Source organism: Oryza glaberrima, chromosome 3 (assembly GCF_000147395.1).
Source record: "Oryza glaberrima chromosome 3, OglaRS2, whole genome shotgun sequence".
NCBI lineage: Eukaryota > Viridiplantae > Streptophyta > Magnoliopsida > Poales > Poaceae > Oryza > Oryza glaberrima.
The window spans coordinates 8,088,638-8,103,700 of record NC_068328.1 but is presented as its reverse complement, the minus strand read 5'-3'; the positions used below and the strand labels follow the sequence as shown (position 1 = coordinate 8,103,700).

Below are 15,063 nucleotides of genomic sequence, written 5' to 3'. Positions count from 1 at the left end.
TGTAATTCACAAAAGAAGAGGGACAGAAAATAATTCACAAAAAAAATAGTGGGAAAAAAATATTTACATGTCTCTGTCTATGCCGTTTGTTTTCCTCTCTTGATTAGAGCACCCACAATGGTAAAATAAGTTGCTCTCACAATAAGTTGATTAGAGCACCCACAACTTAGCAATAGACTAGATTAATAGTAAACCACCTCAATAGTATGTCTACATGGGTATCTATAGCTCTCTAATGCATTGCCTCGTTTTTCTCTATAGACTATCTCCAGGTTAATAGATAGCTTTGCTCTCTCTCTTCATTTAATCTCTTCCAAGTAGGAAAATATGCTGACATGGATCTCTTGTAGAGAGCCTATAGATAACCATTGCAGGTGCCCTTATGCTTCCGTTGTTTGGAAATCAAGGTGACTACGTCATTTGTTTCCATCGCTTGATTAGGGCACCCACAATGGTTATCTGTAGGCTCTCTACAAAAGATCCATGTCAGCATATTTTCCTACTTGGAAGAGATTAAATGAAGAGAGAGAGCAAAGCTATCTACTAATCTTGAGATAGTCTATAGAGAAAAACGAGACAATGGATTAGAAAGCTATAGATACCCATGTAGACATACCATTGAAGTGGTTTACTATTAATCTAGCCTATTGTTGAGATGTATATATTTTATAGATAGCACCTTACTTTATAATTGCGGGTGCTCTTAGTATAAAGCGGAACGGCTTTTACTATTCAACCCTTAAAACGGTAGTTCATGTTTCTTGAACATCTGTCGTGAAGTGTTGCCTCTTAACTATCACATGAGCAGATATTTCCAAGAAAAAAACAACGAATAAAAGGAGAAAAGGAACATCAATGGAGTGATATTTTTTCGCTAAAAAAGGCATGGAATAAAATTTTGTTTCGTTGCACAATGCCCATAGGTGAATATTTAGTCCAGAATACGAAATCAATCACAGCATAAAATGCATTTCCAACTTAAGCTTTTCATCAGAAGTACAAAGAACCAAACAGGCAGACTTGCCATACTAGCTATATAACCCAAAACAAGCCAGTTTCCTCTTGCTTTGCAAACCACGATGACCAGAAGAAAACCACGATGACCATATAAGCTGAATGTTCAAAGATGGATCAGGATATTGGACTCGCCTGTCATCTTTGTCGATGCAATGAGGCCTGTGGCCTTTAAATTTGTACGGTTATTACTGAATCAGCAGAGAAGTAAATCCAGTGTCAAGAGGAATCGCCAATGTTGGCATAATATACAAAGCTACAATGGTACCGTCACATACCCCAACTCCAATCGGTTGTCTCATTGCACGATGTCTACGACAAACAGATTTTGCAATACGAATCTTCGAACTGGAGGACGTACACGAGACAACAATTTGTGGCAAAAAGCTACCACTCTGTGTGAAACCCCACATCAATTGGATTGCTTTTTCCAGAGGCCGAGGGGAATAAGACAAGCAAGACAATGACTGATTGGACTTTGGATCAGCAAAACATCACAGCAGGCAGGCATTCGATATATGATGGCTCTACTCAACATCAGTGCTGAGGTCGACATTGTCTAGGAAGCAGCAGGAGAGCTCTTATTCTCCAAAAGCTTCAGCTCCTCTTTCCAACCTTCTATCTTCTTCATTTTCTCGAGTTGTTCAGGCTTCAAATTTTCTGGATCTCCTTGCACTTGCGCTTCTGCTAAGCGTATCTGTGATAAATCAAGACAAATTTATCCAGGTCAGATCTAATTTAGTCCCATGGTGGCAGATCAAAATAGCACTGTTAACATATACTATGGCTGCTCGCCTGCTCCTAGAGGTTGAAAGCATGGACTGAATACCTGAGATGTCCTAAGAACATAAAATCAATGATTGGTTACTACTACATTAGATTCTTGGCAGTTACCATGAATAAGTTAAACTTACAAGAAGAAAAACTGATTACAAGTGCTTATAAAATTACAATGTAGGATAAAATTGAGTACAAGTGCTTATCTTAAGTTAGACCAAGTAATAACTAATTAAGATTGATTGTGTAACTTAGTTTCCAGGCATACAACTTAATTATTGAGTACTATGCAGAAAATGAAAAATGGCTTGAAATTTTGGAAGGCTTATGCCAGAAACCAGACAAAAATTACTTGGGAACTTCGGGATAACCTACCAGGCTCAGGTCCCCCAGAAAAACTATGAACTGGAGAGAGAGTGAGGGAGGGAGGGAGAGAGGAAGACAACCTTCTTCTTCAGTGCTCGAATTTTCTTATCTATGTCTGGAGCAGATGACTCCGATTTTGAGTTGTCGGTAGCATCAGTGGAGGAGGTTGCGACAACCAGAGATTCAGAAATAGCAATGCCACTTATCTGCTTTGTTACACTGTCCACTGCATCCTTCGGATTGTCAGTTTCTCCTGCATCATCCTCTATATGCAAGCCCTTTCCTTTATCATTTGTTGTACTGGCCTGCTAAGAAATAAGAGAATGCCCAGCACAACATCATAAAGCAACTCTAATAAACCAGTAGCTCAATCTACAAGAGATAAAATCATCACCCATGAGGCAAACAATAAACAAACACTGTTCTGTTGACCCAATTATCAGATAGAGGATTTATGAAGAACCTTGTTCTCTTATTGTCCATAATTATGCCTGCCATGAATAGCTGATTGTGCTGACTCTTTAAAACTTATGTACAAATTCATATCAACGCACCTAAGAGCTAATGCTATAACACAAAAAAACTGGCCTTTACCATGGCATTTATGTTCATTCATGCTTAATAGTCAAGTAGAGGCTTCCTATATCGACCCGTTTTCTAATTGTGTCATTGTGGTTGAATGGGTTCATGAGACGACTTGGCCAAATAAAACCTACCAAGATAACCCATTGTGCAGACAACAAAGTTAGAACATAACATGCGATCAGGAATTGAAGTTGAACACAGTTACATTCCATGGACGAAAGGAGTGGAACATATTATTCATTTGGTAGATCCCCATGTTTTCCTCCAGATCATTACTAACCAAGAAAGAAATGCAATCATGATGATGGTGAGAAACAGTGAGGAAACAAATTGGTACTGTAGTAACAACAGTCAAGGATCACTGAACATACTACTAGAGCTGCCCCCAGGGCTTCTAATGTCTGAAGTTGTGAACCAACATGAGCTTGAGTATAAAAAAAAGTGAATACACAGGTACAATAATGCAACTATTGACGATTCTTCCAAGTTTAGGTGTCGGTGCCAGAGTATCATGATTATTGATTGAGATGACAGGCATGACCGCATTTTAGTTCAAATATGAGATGGCTAAAAAAAATCCTTTTCTGACTCTGTTCTGCTGGTTTTGTATTCTATGGAAATTCTGAAGCATACAAAAATTTTTCTCATAAGATGTCTCTTCTCATCTCATAGCAAGTTTTTATGCACCTGACTGGCCAGAAATCTGACTGTACCAGTGACTTGTATATATTTCAGAAATTGGTTAATTGCGTAAATTCAACAATAACTTGGAACATGCTACAGGTATCGTTGGGCTGTTGGCATTAAGATGTGTAAGTAGACCAATTAAGACCCTACTTAGTCAATGTAATTGTGGAGAGCAGAAATGCGCTACATTTACCCCAACTGTGAGTATCAACAGAAGTACCCCAATAAAAGTATTGTGATTGCTGGTTAGACAGTTCAGAATGATAAAATTGATGGTAGCACTTCTTCTGTATTATCCCTCTGGCCTGAGATATTGCTCCTCCTTATTTTTTACAGCCAAGGTCTAATTTAAGGTAATCTTTCACCCAATTGATGATAACATTGTTTAGGGTAATCTCTCATACCTACAACAAACTAATGAACTAACTAACAACAATGAAACGGTTTATGCTTTTCACCCTAGCATGCCCAATCCAATTATGTGTGTCATCCGAATAATAAGCTCATACAGTAATCCAATGTACAAACAGGCCACTAAATCAGACGATTTCCCAAACACAAACACCGAGAGAGAGGGAGAGAGAGAGGACGGCCCTACCTGCTGCCGTTTCTCCTTACGCCGCTCGTTCCGCTTGGCCGCCTTCGTCTTGGGCTTAGCATCGAGCGCCGGGTCGTAGCCCGGCGGCACGTCGGGCCCCGACTTCCTCATCTGCAACAAAGCAGGCACCATGAGAGGCGGTCTTCAGTTGGAGAGCAAAGTGTGGGGATGATTGGGGCGGGGCGGGGCGGGGCGTGGACTCACCTGGGCGCCCTTGGACTGGTAGATGGCGACCTCCTCCTGGGGGACGTAGCCGGCGCGGATGCGGATGGCCTTGCGGAGCGTGCCGTCGGGGCGGCGCGTCGGCGCGATGATGCGCTCGCCCTCCTTGGGGATGGAGAGGAGGCGCCGCTGCTCGCCGCCGCTGCCGCTGCCGCTGCCGCTGCCGTCGCTGGCTGTGGCCATGGCCGGAGGAGGCGCGCGGATTTGGAGGAAGGCTGCTGCTGCGGCGGCGGCGGCGACGACGGCGGGGGCACGGGGTGGGTTTAGGAGTTCGGGCGTCGGAGTTAAGACCAGAGTTGGGTCGGGTCGGGTGAGATTTGGGCGCTGGGGTCAAATTGTTCTTCCTTTTATTTCTTTCCTTTACGTGTTGTAATAGATGAAGGTTATTTTAATATTATTATTGTTATATAGTTTAGTTAAGATAAAATTTAATATTAGAATTTGCTTGAATATATATTTTTTAATAAAATCATGAACTACAATTAGAAGTTCGATCATAACAAGTTAGTATGCAAAATTTTTTTAATTAAAATTTTTTTATATGACTTCTTATGTATTTATAAAAGAAAATTAATTTAAAACATGACTCAAACATGGATTTGTATTTCCAAAAGCGAATAAACTTAAAAACCAACTCAAACACGTCATCTGTGTTTAAAGTAACTAGCGGATTGTCCAAGTAAAAGCATAATTGAATTTGATATACAAATTTTATTATTATGTTTTGATTCTATAAATATACTTAAAACTTATATATTGTAGATTTAAAAGTTAAAATGGTCCACAGCTCTTACCATATACTCCCTCTATAGTCGTAAAGGAAGTCGTTTAGAACAGCGACACGGTTTCCAAAACACAACTTTAACTTCTTATTTCTATAAAAATATTTATTGAAAAGTGCTATATGTATACTTTTATGAAAGTATTTTTCAAGACAAATCTATACATATAATTTTTACATTTTCAAACTCAACAACTTGAGAGGTATTCATGATTTATATTTCCAAGGTTTGATTTAAATATTGTCCTAAACGACTTCCTTTATTAGTACAAAGGGAGTATTTTCATAGATATAATGTACTATTTCTATACAATAGTTTTAAAATATAATTGGATTCCATATACAACTTTAACTTTTGTTTCCAATCGTATTTTGAACAAAATCATCATAGCAGTTTATGTTTTGTTTTATTTATTAACGGGAGAATTTCTAAACCTGCGGAGTAAGTGTGGTGATACGAAAGTACAAAACAATAGTCCATTCTTCAATACTTATATGCTACTGATAATTTCTGCTCCCTCCGTTACAAAATAAATTAATCTCATATAAGATGGGACACATTCTCGTACGATGAATTTGGACACCGGACATCCTTATGTCTTCTCTGGAGTAGATTTGTTATACTAAAATATATCATATTTTGTACGAGATTGGTTTGTGAGAAAGAGGGAGTAAGTATAACGGAACCCTTATACATGACTGGTTGCAGAAGATTTCCAAAATGTTCTATCTATACCAAAATATTAGTTTAGCATGCCTTGGTATCATTGACAGCGCGTCCCACACATTACGATTCTCCACGCATCAAAGACCTATGACTGTTAAAAAACTTTCGGATGTCATCCACATGGAAAGCATGCCGTGATGCATCAAGCTCAGACGGTACAAACTTAATTTTTAGTGTTAATTTTGGACTTCTTCATCACATTATATTTTTCCAATATTGGTTTCTAAACCTCCAAAACCTCCAATAACAAAAATATAAAAAGTGATTTGTTCCGTGAATTGCACTTTGGTGTTTGGCTAAGCTTCTAAGCTCCGTGATTTGCTCGCTAGGTCACCGGTCCTTACTAAGTAAGGTGGGGTCGTTACGAGGTGTAATTGTAAGGACTTGTTTAGTATGACTCCAACTCCTAAATTTAGCTTCAAGAGTTGAGTCTAAAATGTAGTTGTGGTTGTGGAGCAGCCTAACCCCTAGCTCCGCTCCTATAGATCATTTTTGTGAGAGCGTCTCACCCAGCTTTACTCCCGTTTAAAGTGAAGTTAAAACTGTTTAGTTGGGCTCCAGCTACAGAATAGGTGGAGCTAGAACTGGAGATGTGCCAAATAGGGCCTAAGACTATTTGAGTTCAGGCTATGGTTTTCTTTCCCTTTACTGATGTTCCCCTCTGTGTTAAGAAAACAAATATAAAAGTCTTACCTATAAATAATTTTTTGTTGCTTCATTTATTTTTCCACGATCGCTTGTCACCCGTAGTAGTTCAGACGATATTGCTTGTTGTACAATTCGTTTCATCAAACTTGGATCATGTTAGGTCTAGTAAACCTGAGACAACCAAATTCCAAGAAATTAACAAACATTATTTTTAAAAATATAGGTTGGACTAAGGCCCATAATCTAAGACAAGCACTAAGATAAAAAAGGGTGAGGAAGCCCTTAACCCTACAGTTTTTTTAAAATAAATCTAAACCTCTTTTTTAAAAATAATTTTTAAAAATAACCACTGGTGGAGAAGTGCTTTTTAGTCCCGGTTCGCAACCCCCTATAGTCCCGGTTTTCAAACCGGGACTACCAATCCGGGACTAAAGATCGCTATCTTTAGTCCCGGTTCAAATACCCGGGACTAAAAATCGATCTTTAGTCCCGGTTAGTAACACCAACCGGGACTAAAGAGAGGGGATCTTTAGTCCCGGTTGGTGTTATCAACCGGGACTAAAGAGAGGGTTGCGGCAGTGAGATGGTCCCCTTTTTCTTTTTTTTTCTTTTTTATTTTCTCCCAAATCAAACCCCCAATCCAGAAATCAAAGTAACATCTCAAATCTACATCACAAATCAAAGTTACTTATACACACAAATCAAATACATCACAAATCCTATAAAAATTACAAACAAATCAAATACATCACAGATCCATACAAATGTGCAATGAATCACAAAATTATCCATCCAAAAGTACATAAGTGAAATCACAAATAATTAAAAAAAACAATACGGGCTGCCGCTGCCGTCAGCCGCCTGCCCGCCGTTGCTGGGCGCGGCCCCACCGGTCGCCACCTGCGGCCCCACCGGCCGCCTGCCCGCTGTCGAGGGGCGCGGCCCCACCGGCCGCCGCACGGCCGCCTGCCGCGCGGCCGCCTCGCTCCGCCACCGCCGCACGGCCGTCGCCGCCCGACCGGCTCCCGGACGGCCGCCGCCACCCGTCCGCCGCACGGCCGCCTGTCGCGCGGCCAGCTCGCTCCGCCGCCGGACCGGACGCCGCCACCCGTCCGCCGCACGGCCGCCTGCTGTGCGGCCGGCTACCTCCGTCGCCGCCGCCCGGCCCACAGCAAAGAGGGGAAGAATCGGAGGAGGCGGGGAGGGGAATCGGAGGAGAGGGGAAGGGGGAGGAAGGGGAGATGAAGGAGAGGAGGCTGGGATACCGAGGAAACAATGGAAGAGGAGAGGGAGTCTTAATGAAGGAGAGAAAAAAGGGGAGGGGTACCGGGTACCGAGGAGAGGGTAGCGGCATGCGCGCGGCTCGGCAGTTTATTTTTGTCCCGGTTTGTATAAACAACCAGAACTAAAAATAGATCTTTAGTCCCGGTTGTAATTGGAGCCTGACTCGACCCACCAACTTCTTTGAACCGGGACTAAAAATGATCTTTAGTCCCGGTTGATCAAAATTTTTTTAACCGGGACTAAAAATGATCTTTAGTCCCGGTTTTTATTGCATCCGGGATTATTGTGGAATTTGGTCGACCGACCAAAGATGGTTTCTCCACCAGTGAACCCCTCCAAAAACTTATTGGGGCATTTACAAATTTGCCACCGGTTTTTTCAATATTGCAAGGATGCCACTCGAATGACAGTTCTAGTAGTATTTTTGCAATTTTCTAGTGGCAGTTTTGTAATAACGATTCAAAGTAGTGGTAAATTTGTAATTGCCCCAAACTTATTTGTAAAACTGTACGGTTGAGTGAGCTATCTCAATCTAACTCAAACTAATTTGACCACGGTTTTGCCAAGCCAATTAGAACAACGTAGCGAGGGTTTTGTCACGATAGATAGACTAGAATGACAGGAGAACAGTGACATGCCCATTGCTTATAGCATGACAGTGTTATCCCGTCATGCCAAGCAGGATGCCGTGAGTAAAAGGTTTAAATTTGAAAATAAGTTTTCGGAGGGCTTTCTATATTTGAGAATTTAAAAATATTCAATAAACTGTAAAAAAAAAAACACCTATCTAGACACATTAACGTGGTGAAAAGGCTGGATTATCCATTATCTTAAAAAAAAAACATCAGCATGTTATCTTAAAGGATATTCTTGGACACTAGATAGTTTCTAAAATACTCCTACTTCCTCCGTTTCACAATATAAGACTTTTTATTTATATAGATGTTAATGAATCTAGGCATATATATATATATATATATATATATATATATATATATATATATATATATATATATATATATATATTTATTTAGATTCATTAACTTCTAAATAAATATGAGCAATGCTAGAAAGTCTTACAATATGAAACGGATGGAGTATATGATAAAGCAATGAAATTCTGATAGTAGTTTTCTGCACATACTCATCCGTCATCTTCATGTATCCATTGTAGAAAGAGATTTGGTAACTAGTTTATAAAGCTACTCCCTCCGTTTCATAATATCTATATGAATGTGGGCAATGCTAGAAAGTCTAGATCCATTAATATCTATATGAATATGGGCAATGCTAGAAAGTCTTATATTGTGAAAAGGAGGAATTACGCTCTATGGTTTTGAAGAAAAAAAATATTAACAGCACTTGCCCAAACCGTGAATTGTTTTCAACTCCAGAGTAACAGCAGATGCGCAGTCATAAAGGTTAAAGATAGATTATGCTTTTTTTCTGAGCAAGAGAGATCCAACCTTGATATACGAGTTAAATTCTTTTTGACCATGGCGACAGTCTCATCTCAGAGACTCTCAGAGCCGATCAACACTGGTCCATCAACCGTTAGCCCCACAGAACAAACACTGAGACAGGAAATACCATACAAAGAAACACAGGCGTGAATGCACCAAATATACTCCACATCAACAGGTAATGGCAATTGTAAAAAGAAACAATCACTTAGGCTGTGTTTAGTTCAGCGCAAAGTTTGGATTTTAGTTGAAATTGAAGATGATGTGACTGAAAAGTTGTGTGTGTATGACAAATTAATGTGATGGAAAAGGAGTGAAGTTTGGATCCAAACTTTGGATCTAAACAGAGCCTTAGTATTTACCCAATTAGTACCCATCCTATTTTACAGCCACAATAGAGTCAGATCAGTCATGCATTGCTGCATCTGATGAGTCATGCGTGAAAGCAGCATGCATCACACTCCAGCCCCGTAATTTCTGAATTTCTTCTCACCTGGTCTGCTCCTACCAGTCATGCATGACTCCAGGCCAAAGCAAAGCATAGCAAAGCATGCAAAAAAAAGAGCACAGGATGGAGAAGGAGAAATGGACTAGAGGCCTTGGCATGGGAAACAAAGTAGAGCCGAGAAAAGGCCAGGTAATGCAGAGAGAAGGACAGGAGAGAAAAATGTTTAGACACAAGTCACAGGAGCAGACCAGATCTGTCCCAGCATCTTCCCTTCACCTGCTTTCTCTCCTTTTGATGCCTGTCGCCTCCCTTCCGCTTTATTTCTTCCTTCAGTTCACAAGGCCAATGGTGGAGGAGTACTACAACTGTACAAGTGACACATTGACACTGCCTTCTCTCGACTGTGGTCACACCAGGCAGGCACGAGCGAAAGATAAGCTGCAAATGCTTTGCAAAGAAGGCAACAATGTCTACAGCAAACAACTTCTTTTCCTTTTCTGAACTATGAACATGACATTACTTGAAAACCCAGCCATACAGCTCTGCCAAGGAAATTGTCATCTGCAAGCAAAAGGTAGGATGCAAATATTATCGAAGGCAAGATGGACATCCTCGTTCTTTTTTAGATTTTGACAGGATGCACCAGTTTGTAAATAGTAATAATTTGTCTGATACACGACAAATATGTACATGTACAAATAGCTGATTTCCATCGGGTCACTCCATTGGAAGATCATGCTATTCAGCACAGCACCCCAAGAAGCAAATAAAAACTTCAGATTCTTGGGGAGATGCCAAAGAAAGAACACAAAAAGGAAATGAAAAAAAGTGGTATGGAAGAACTAACTAGCTTTGCAATCATGGAGTCGACACTTACGGTTTACAGGTCTTCCAAAAGGCCGAGCTATACATAGTTTTAGCTCCCATCCATCCGATATTAGCATGCGTGTCGGCGGAGCTCGTTGACCCCAATTATTCAGAATACTGTGCGTATGGTAAAACCAACCATCATTTGCGGTTTTCACTGTTTCAGGCATGCTCGGGATTGGCAATACGATCATAGCCTAAACTTCACCAATGGATCTCATGATGTAAGAAGTCAGTGGGATAGTTACCATTGAACCCAATGACTTTTTCTTACTGCTCTTTTATGAACACCCTGCGGATGAAATCCTGAAACCTTCTCGAGTATAGCTTTGGGTCTACAGCAGAAATGTAGTCAGGGTTGACCTGGAAGGACTTGTAGGCATGTTCCAATTTCTTCGTTATATCATAGTCCTGAAGAATGTCGATTATCCCAAAGAAGAGGTAGACATCACATGATCCTCCACTTGGTGGGGTTATGAACAAGTGTCTTTCATTTAGGAGAAAATTATCTAATATTTTTTTTGAGCTGCGCTCTGCCTGGGCAGGCATGTTAATTCCCAACTGGATGAATGGCTTCCTGATATGAGAAGGCAGAGGTTGCATTAGCCCAACGGATAAAAAGTTTCTATATTTGATATTCAGATCATGAGATGCAATAACTAAAGTTCCATATATTATTCACTCTCTTTATATAAACATTTCACTTAAACAAACAAGCAAGGCCCCATGATGCTTCTTCGTTGTTGTCTACGAAGGGAGCAACAAAGTAGGTATCATGATGAGAAAACACAAAATTACCTTAGAAAAATGCAACAGAAAAAAAGTACCTTACACTGGTGGAGATTAGCATTATGTCCCAAACTAAAGTAGGAGCATGAACTACTTGTCAACGACAGATTAAATAACTCCACTTATGCTACAAAATTGTCAAGATGCATACAAACAACTAATGAGCTACAGTCAGAAGTTACCAGAAGAACAGAGTAGCTTTTAATAATTAAAAATATATTGAAAATATATTTGACAATATGTGAAGGATTACTAGAACCTGAAAAGGGCAATAGATGTCACATTGTTCTGTTTAAGGTGATCTACCAAGCTGTAACTGATTTGGATTGATTATTACAGAACAGCTTAAAAGGTATTTCAACTATTCCTGGAATGCACACATTAGACCGCAAACGGTCACAAGAAAAGTAAGAAGTGAGGAGTTACCGAGAGTCTATCAAATCTCTGTCTTTGCAACCTGATTCCACAAAGCAGAGCTCACAAAAACTGCTTCCACCTTCAAATGATTTTCTTTTGCCAGTAGATTCTGATCAGGGATGCAACTAAGATTAGATCAAAGCTGGTGAATTATCAGCTGGGTTCATAAGCCAGATTTTGTAAACACCAACAGCAACCAGTGCTATAACTTACTTGGGAAAGCTATGTGCTGAGATATGCCTATTTTAGACACTGAGTAATCATTACGAAAGTGAACTCCTAACAATAGGCTATAGTCCATAATGCCCTGTGTCTCCAAGAATGTGCAGTCCATCTGAATTTGCCTATGTGACATGAAGGATCAGACCTACAATTAGTATCTCAATTCAAATGAAATTGCAGACAATATATTTGTGTTAACATAGCAGGAAACTCACTTCATAAGCTCCTCGTACCAAAATCTCTGCAACCGAAATGCATACTGAAGGTCGAGGTCCTTGAGAGTAGTGGTTTCATCAATCTTGCGCTCTGTTTTGTCGATAGTCCGACCATGTGAGGAACCTTTCAGATCAAAACGCCTATGGATCTTATATTCCGAACAGCAAAAATTGCCCATTATAATGAACCGGACCTAGTTGTATACGCTGACATAAGTTTAGGGAGGAAATAATGTACATTCAAACATAACAACAGTTAACAGAGTTAAAATGAGTTATGTATCCACATGTAATTGTCGCTTACCTTGGGGCAGCCAGCTTGCTTAATGCAATGTGTGCCATAAAACCTTGTTAGTAAAGTGGACTTATACTGACGAACATGTTCGTAGTAACTCCGCAACATCCGGATAAGAACCTGTGGACCAATATGTTTACGAGTAAGACAACACTACTCACCATGTGATACTAGTATGTGCCCCTTTACATTATTGACCCATATTTTTTTAGATAATGTATTAACCTGGATTTATAATTTATATTATGGAATAACTCCTTTAGGTGGATAATAAAATATGCAATAATTCTAACCATCTTGGTATAGGAAATAGACATCTGTTGCAAAATGAAATAGAAAAGGATCGTTTAAGCAGTTTGAAATGACCATGATGTGATGCTTCCAGGTACATAACTAGTAGAAAGTTAACTGAAGAATGCAATTAAAACGTGACTAGTCCAGTAAGGAAGCTAAAGGCAAAGCCGGTTAAAAGTCCACGACAATACAAGGTGGAGGATGCCCACAACTGCCTAGTTATCTCAAAGATGAACATGAACTGACCTTCACTTCGGACTTTTTCACGGTTTTAATCATGAACCGATCGTCCTGCGTGATGAAGAAGCAGCTCCCGCTCTTGCCCGGGGACGCCAGCTCCCGGAGCGTGTCGTTGCCGCAGATGGCGAGCATGTACTCCGCAGGGTCCACCCCGAACAGCTTCCTCAGGTGCCTGGCATCACTCAGCAGCAGTATGCCCAACAATCACATCACTCTAGAAGCCAAGAAATCAACGAATTCCTCTCCGAGTTCATGGATTAGGACGCAATGTGGCACCTGAAGACGGCAGGGCAGTAGTCCTTCCACCGGAAATCCACCGAGTGATGCGGCGGCGTGAACTTGGACCCCTCCGGCGGGAACCGTGTCCATACCTTCTCCCGCGGGTCGAAGTCCGACGCGGCGAGCTTCTGGAACGGCAGCGCCGACGACTTCCCCACCGAATAGCTGCAGCTCAGCACGGAGAACAAAACCAAACCAAACATTGGGACAGAGTGTTTGAGGAATTAGGAGGAGGAGCAGAAAGGGATGGAGCAATTGGTATCACCTTATGCCAAGCTGCAGGTTGAGCATGAGGCTGTAGCTCCGGTGCCCCTTGCGGATGGCCTCCCCGGGCCTCCTGGCCTCCTCCCCGTCCCCTCTCTGCGGCCTCGGCGGCGGCGGCGTCATCATCCGGAAGAGCGGGGCCGGCGGCGGCATTGCCTTGGCGCTGCAGCTGCGGCGGAGCGGCGCGGCGACGATGTCGCAGGTGATGTCCCCGGCCTCGCCGTCGCACTCCCAGATGCATATCCGCGGCGCCGTGGATGCCTTGCCGTCCACCGACAGCCGCTTGCGCAGCGGCACGTAGAACGGCTCCTCCCCGCCGCCGCCCACCGCGGCCTCCCCCACGCCGAGCCAGCCGTGGCGGCAGCACTCCCCCTGCTGCGGCGGCATGCGCGTCCGTCTCCTCTCCCAATCACGGCGGCGTGGGTGGTCGATCCGGGGCAGAGTAGTGATTCGCCTTCTATGGTGACGCAGTACTAGTCCTAGGTTTCTCTCATTCTAGGGGAGCGCATCGATGACGAGATGAAGCGAAACGAAACGAGACGAGGAGACGAATGGCTGGCTTTGAGGAGGAGGAGGAGGTGAGACCGTGAGAGTGAGAGACCGAGCAGCAAGCAGGCGGTGGTCTTGCTTTCGCTTTTGGTTGCTTTTGCGCGCGTCGGCTTTGGCACGCGAAGCGATGTCAGGCAGGCAGGCGGCCGCGACCGGGGAAGAAGTAGCAGTAGTAGTACTACTACTAGGCTAGGGTAGTAGCAGTAGCAGCAGCAGTCGCGGACTCGCGGCGGAGCTGGAACTCGTATAAAAAGCGCGGCGGCACGCGGCACGCGGCAGCGGCGTGGGGGTGGGGGGTGGTCGTCGCCTCGCCTGCATGATCGTCTCGGCGGATGGGCCTATTTTGACGGGGTTTTCCGTGTGGATTTCCGCCCCTGCGAATCGTGGGTGGGCCGCGGCGGCGTCGCGAGCCGGGGGATACATGGGCACGTCGAGCCCATCTAACGGGTGCACGTCGCAGCCCGCGGCAGCGGCAGCGGCAGCGGCAGCCCGTACTTCCGTACTCGTCGGAAAACAGCTCATGGGAGATGGCAGGTTGGTAAACCTTGAGAAATCAGAACCTTTGCGATTTGCATGATGGTAGGGTGACAGAAGTGAGCTGTGCAACCTGTGCTGCTGGTACTGAAAGCTGCAACTAAATTGGAGTAATATGGCCGTGTTTAGTTTGTCCCCTATTCCTAACTTTCTATCACATCATATCACATAAAAACTTTTCTACACACATAAAATTTTAACTTTTTTTACAAACTCCTAACTTTCTTCATACTTATAACTTTTTTCATGAACTAAACACACCCTATATGTGACGAGCCCCTTGCCTGATGTTAGGTGACAGCGTGAGCTGTGCTGCTGGGTACCGGAAGCTGTAACAAGGTGAGCTGTGTGTACTGTTCAACTTGCAATTACTATATTGGTGAGATTATGTTTATGTTTGCAATGTCACTGTTAACGTTTAGGAAAGAACACCGTGCAGTCTCCTTTTTAGTTCGACCTGGACTCCTGTTCCTGGAGAGCGAGTGGTCATGAACTACC

At 42.6% G+C, this 15,063-nt stretch overlaps 2 protein-coding genes across 4 annotated transcripts; both read right to left on the bottom strand.

Annotated features, from left to right (window-relative positions):
- Window positions 1–1,190: 1,190 nt before the first annotated feature.
- Window positions 1,191–4,575, bottom strand: LOC127765083 (partner of Y14 and mago). 2 transcript variants are annotated; one of them, XM_052289888.1, is made up of 4 exons: window positions 4,232–4,575; window positions 4,028–4,138; window positions 2,238–2,465; window positions 1,191–1,711 (listed from the first exon to the last, which is right to left on the bottom strand). In XM_052289888.1, exons 1-4 carry the CDS (start codon window positions 4,430–4,432, stop codon window positions 1,574–1,576), a joined length of 678 nt encoding a protein of 225 aa, XP_052145848.1. In that variant the 5' UTR covers window positions 4,433–4,575; the 3' UTR covers window positions 1,191–1,573. The 2 variants fall into 2 exon arrangements, with proteins under 2 accessions (XP_052145848.1, XP_052145849.1); XM_052289889.1 differs by having other exon boundaries at window positions 2,238–2,462.
- A 4,775-nt stretch (window positions 4,576–9,350) lies between these two features.
- Window positions 9,351–14,250, bottom strand: LOC127769023 (phosphatidylinositol 4-phosphate 5-kinase 1-like). 2 transcript variants are annotated; one of them, XR_008016647.1, is made up of 9 exons: window positions 13,484–14,250; window positions 13,216–13,383; window positions 12,946–13,111; window positions 12,415–12,525; window positions 12,111–12,304; window positions 11,887–12,017; window positions 11,683–11,782; window positions 10,478–11,044; window positions 9,351–10,161 (listed from the first exon to the last, which is right to left on the bottom strand). XR_008016647.1 is itself a non-coding variant. In XM_052294715.1 (8 exons), exons 1-8 carry the CDS (start codon window positions 13,867–13,869, stop codon window positions 10,738–10,740), a joined length of 1,563 nt encoding a protein of 520 aa, XP_052150675.1. In that variant the 5' UTR covers window positions 13,870–14,250; the 3' UTR covers window positions 10,171–10,737. The 2 variants fall into 2 exon arrangements, 1 of the variants encoding a protein (XP_052150675.1); XM_052294715.1 differs by lacking the exon at window positions 9,351–10,161 and having other exon boundaries at window positions 10,171–11,044.
- Window positions 14,251–15,063: the final 813 nt, after the last annotated feature.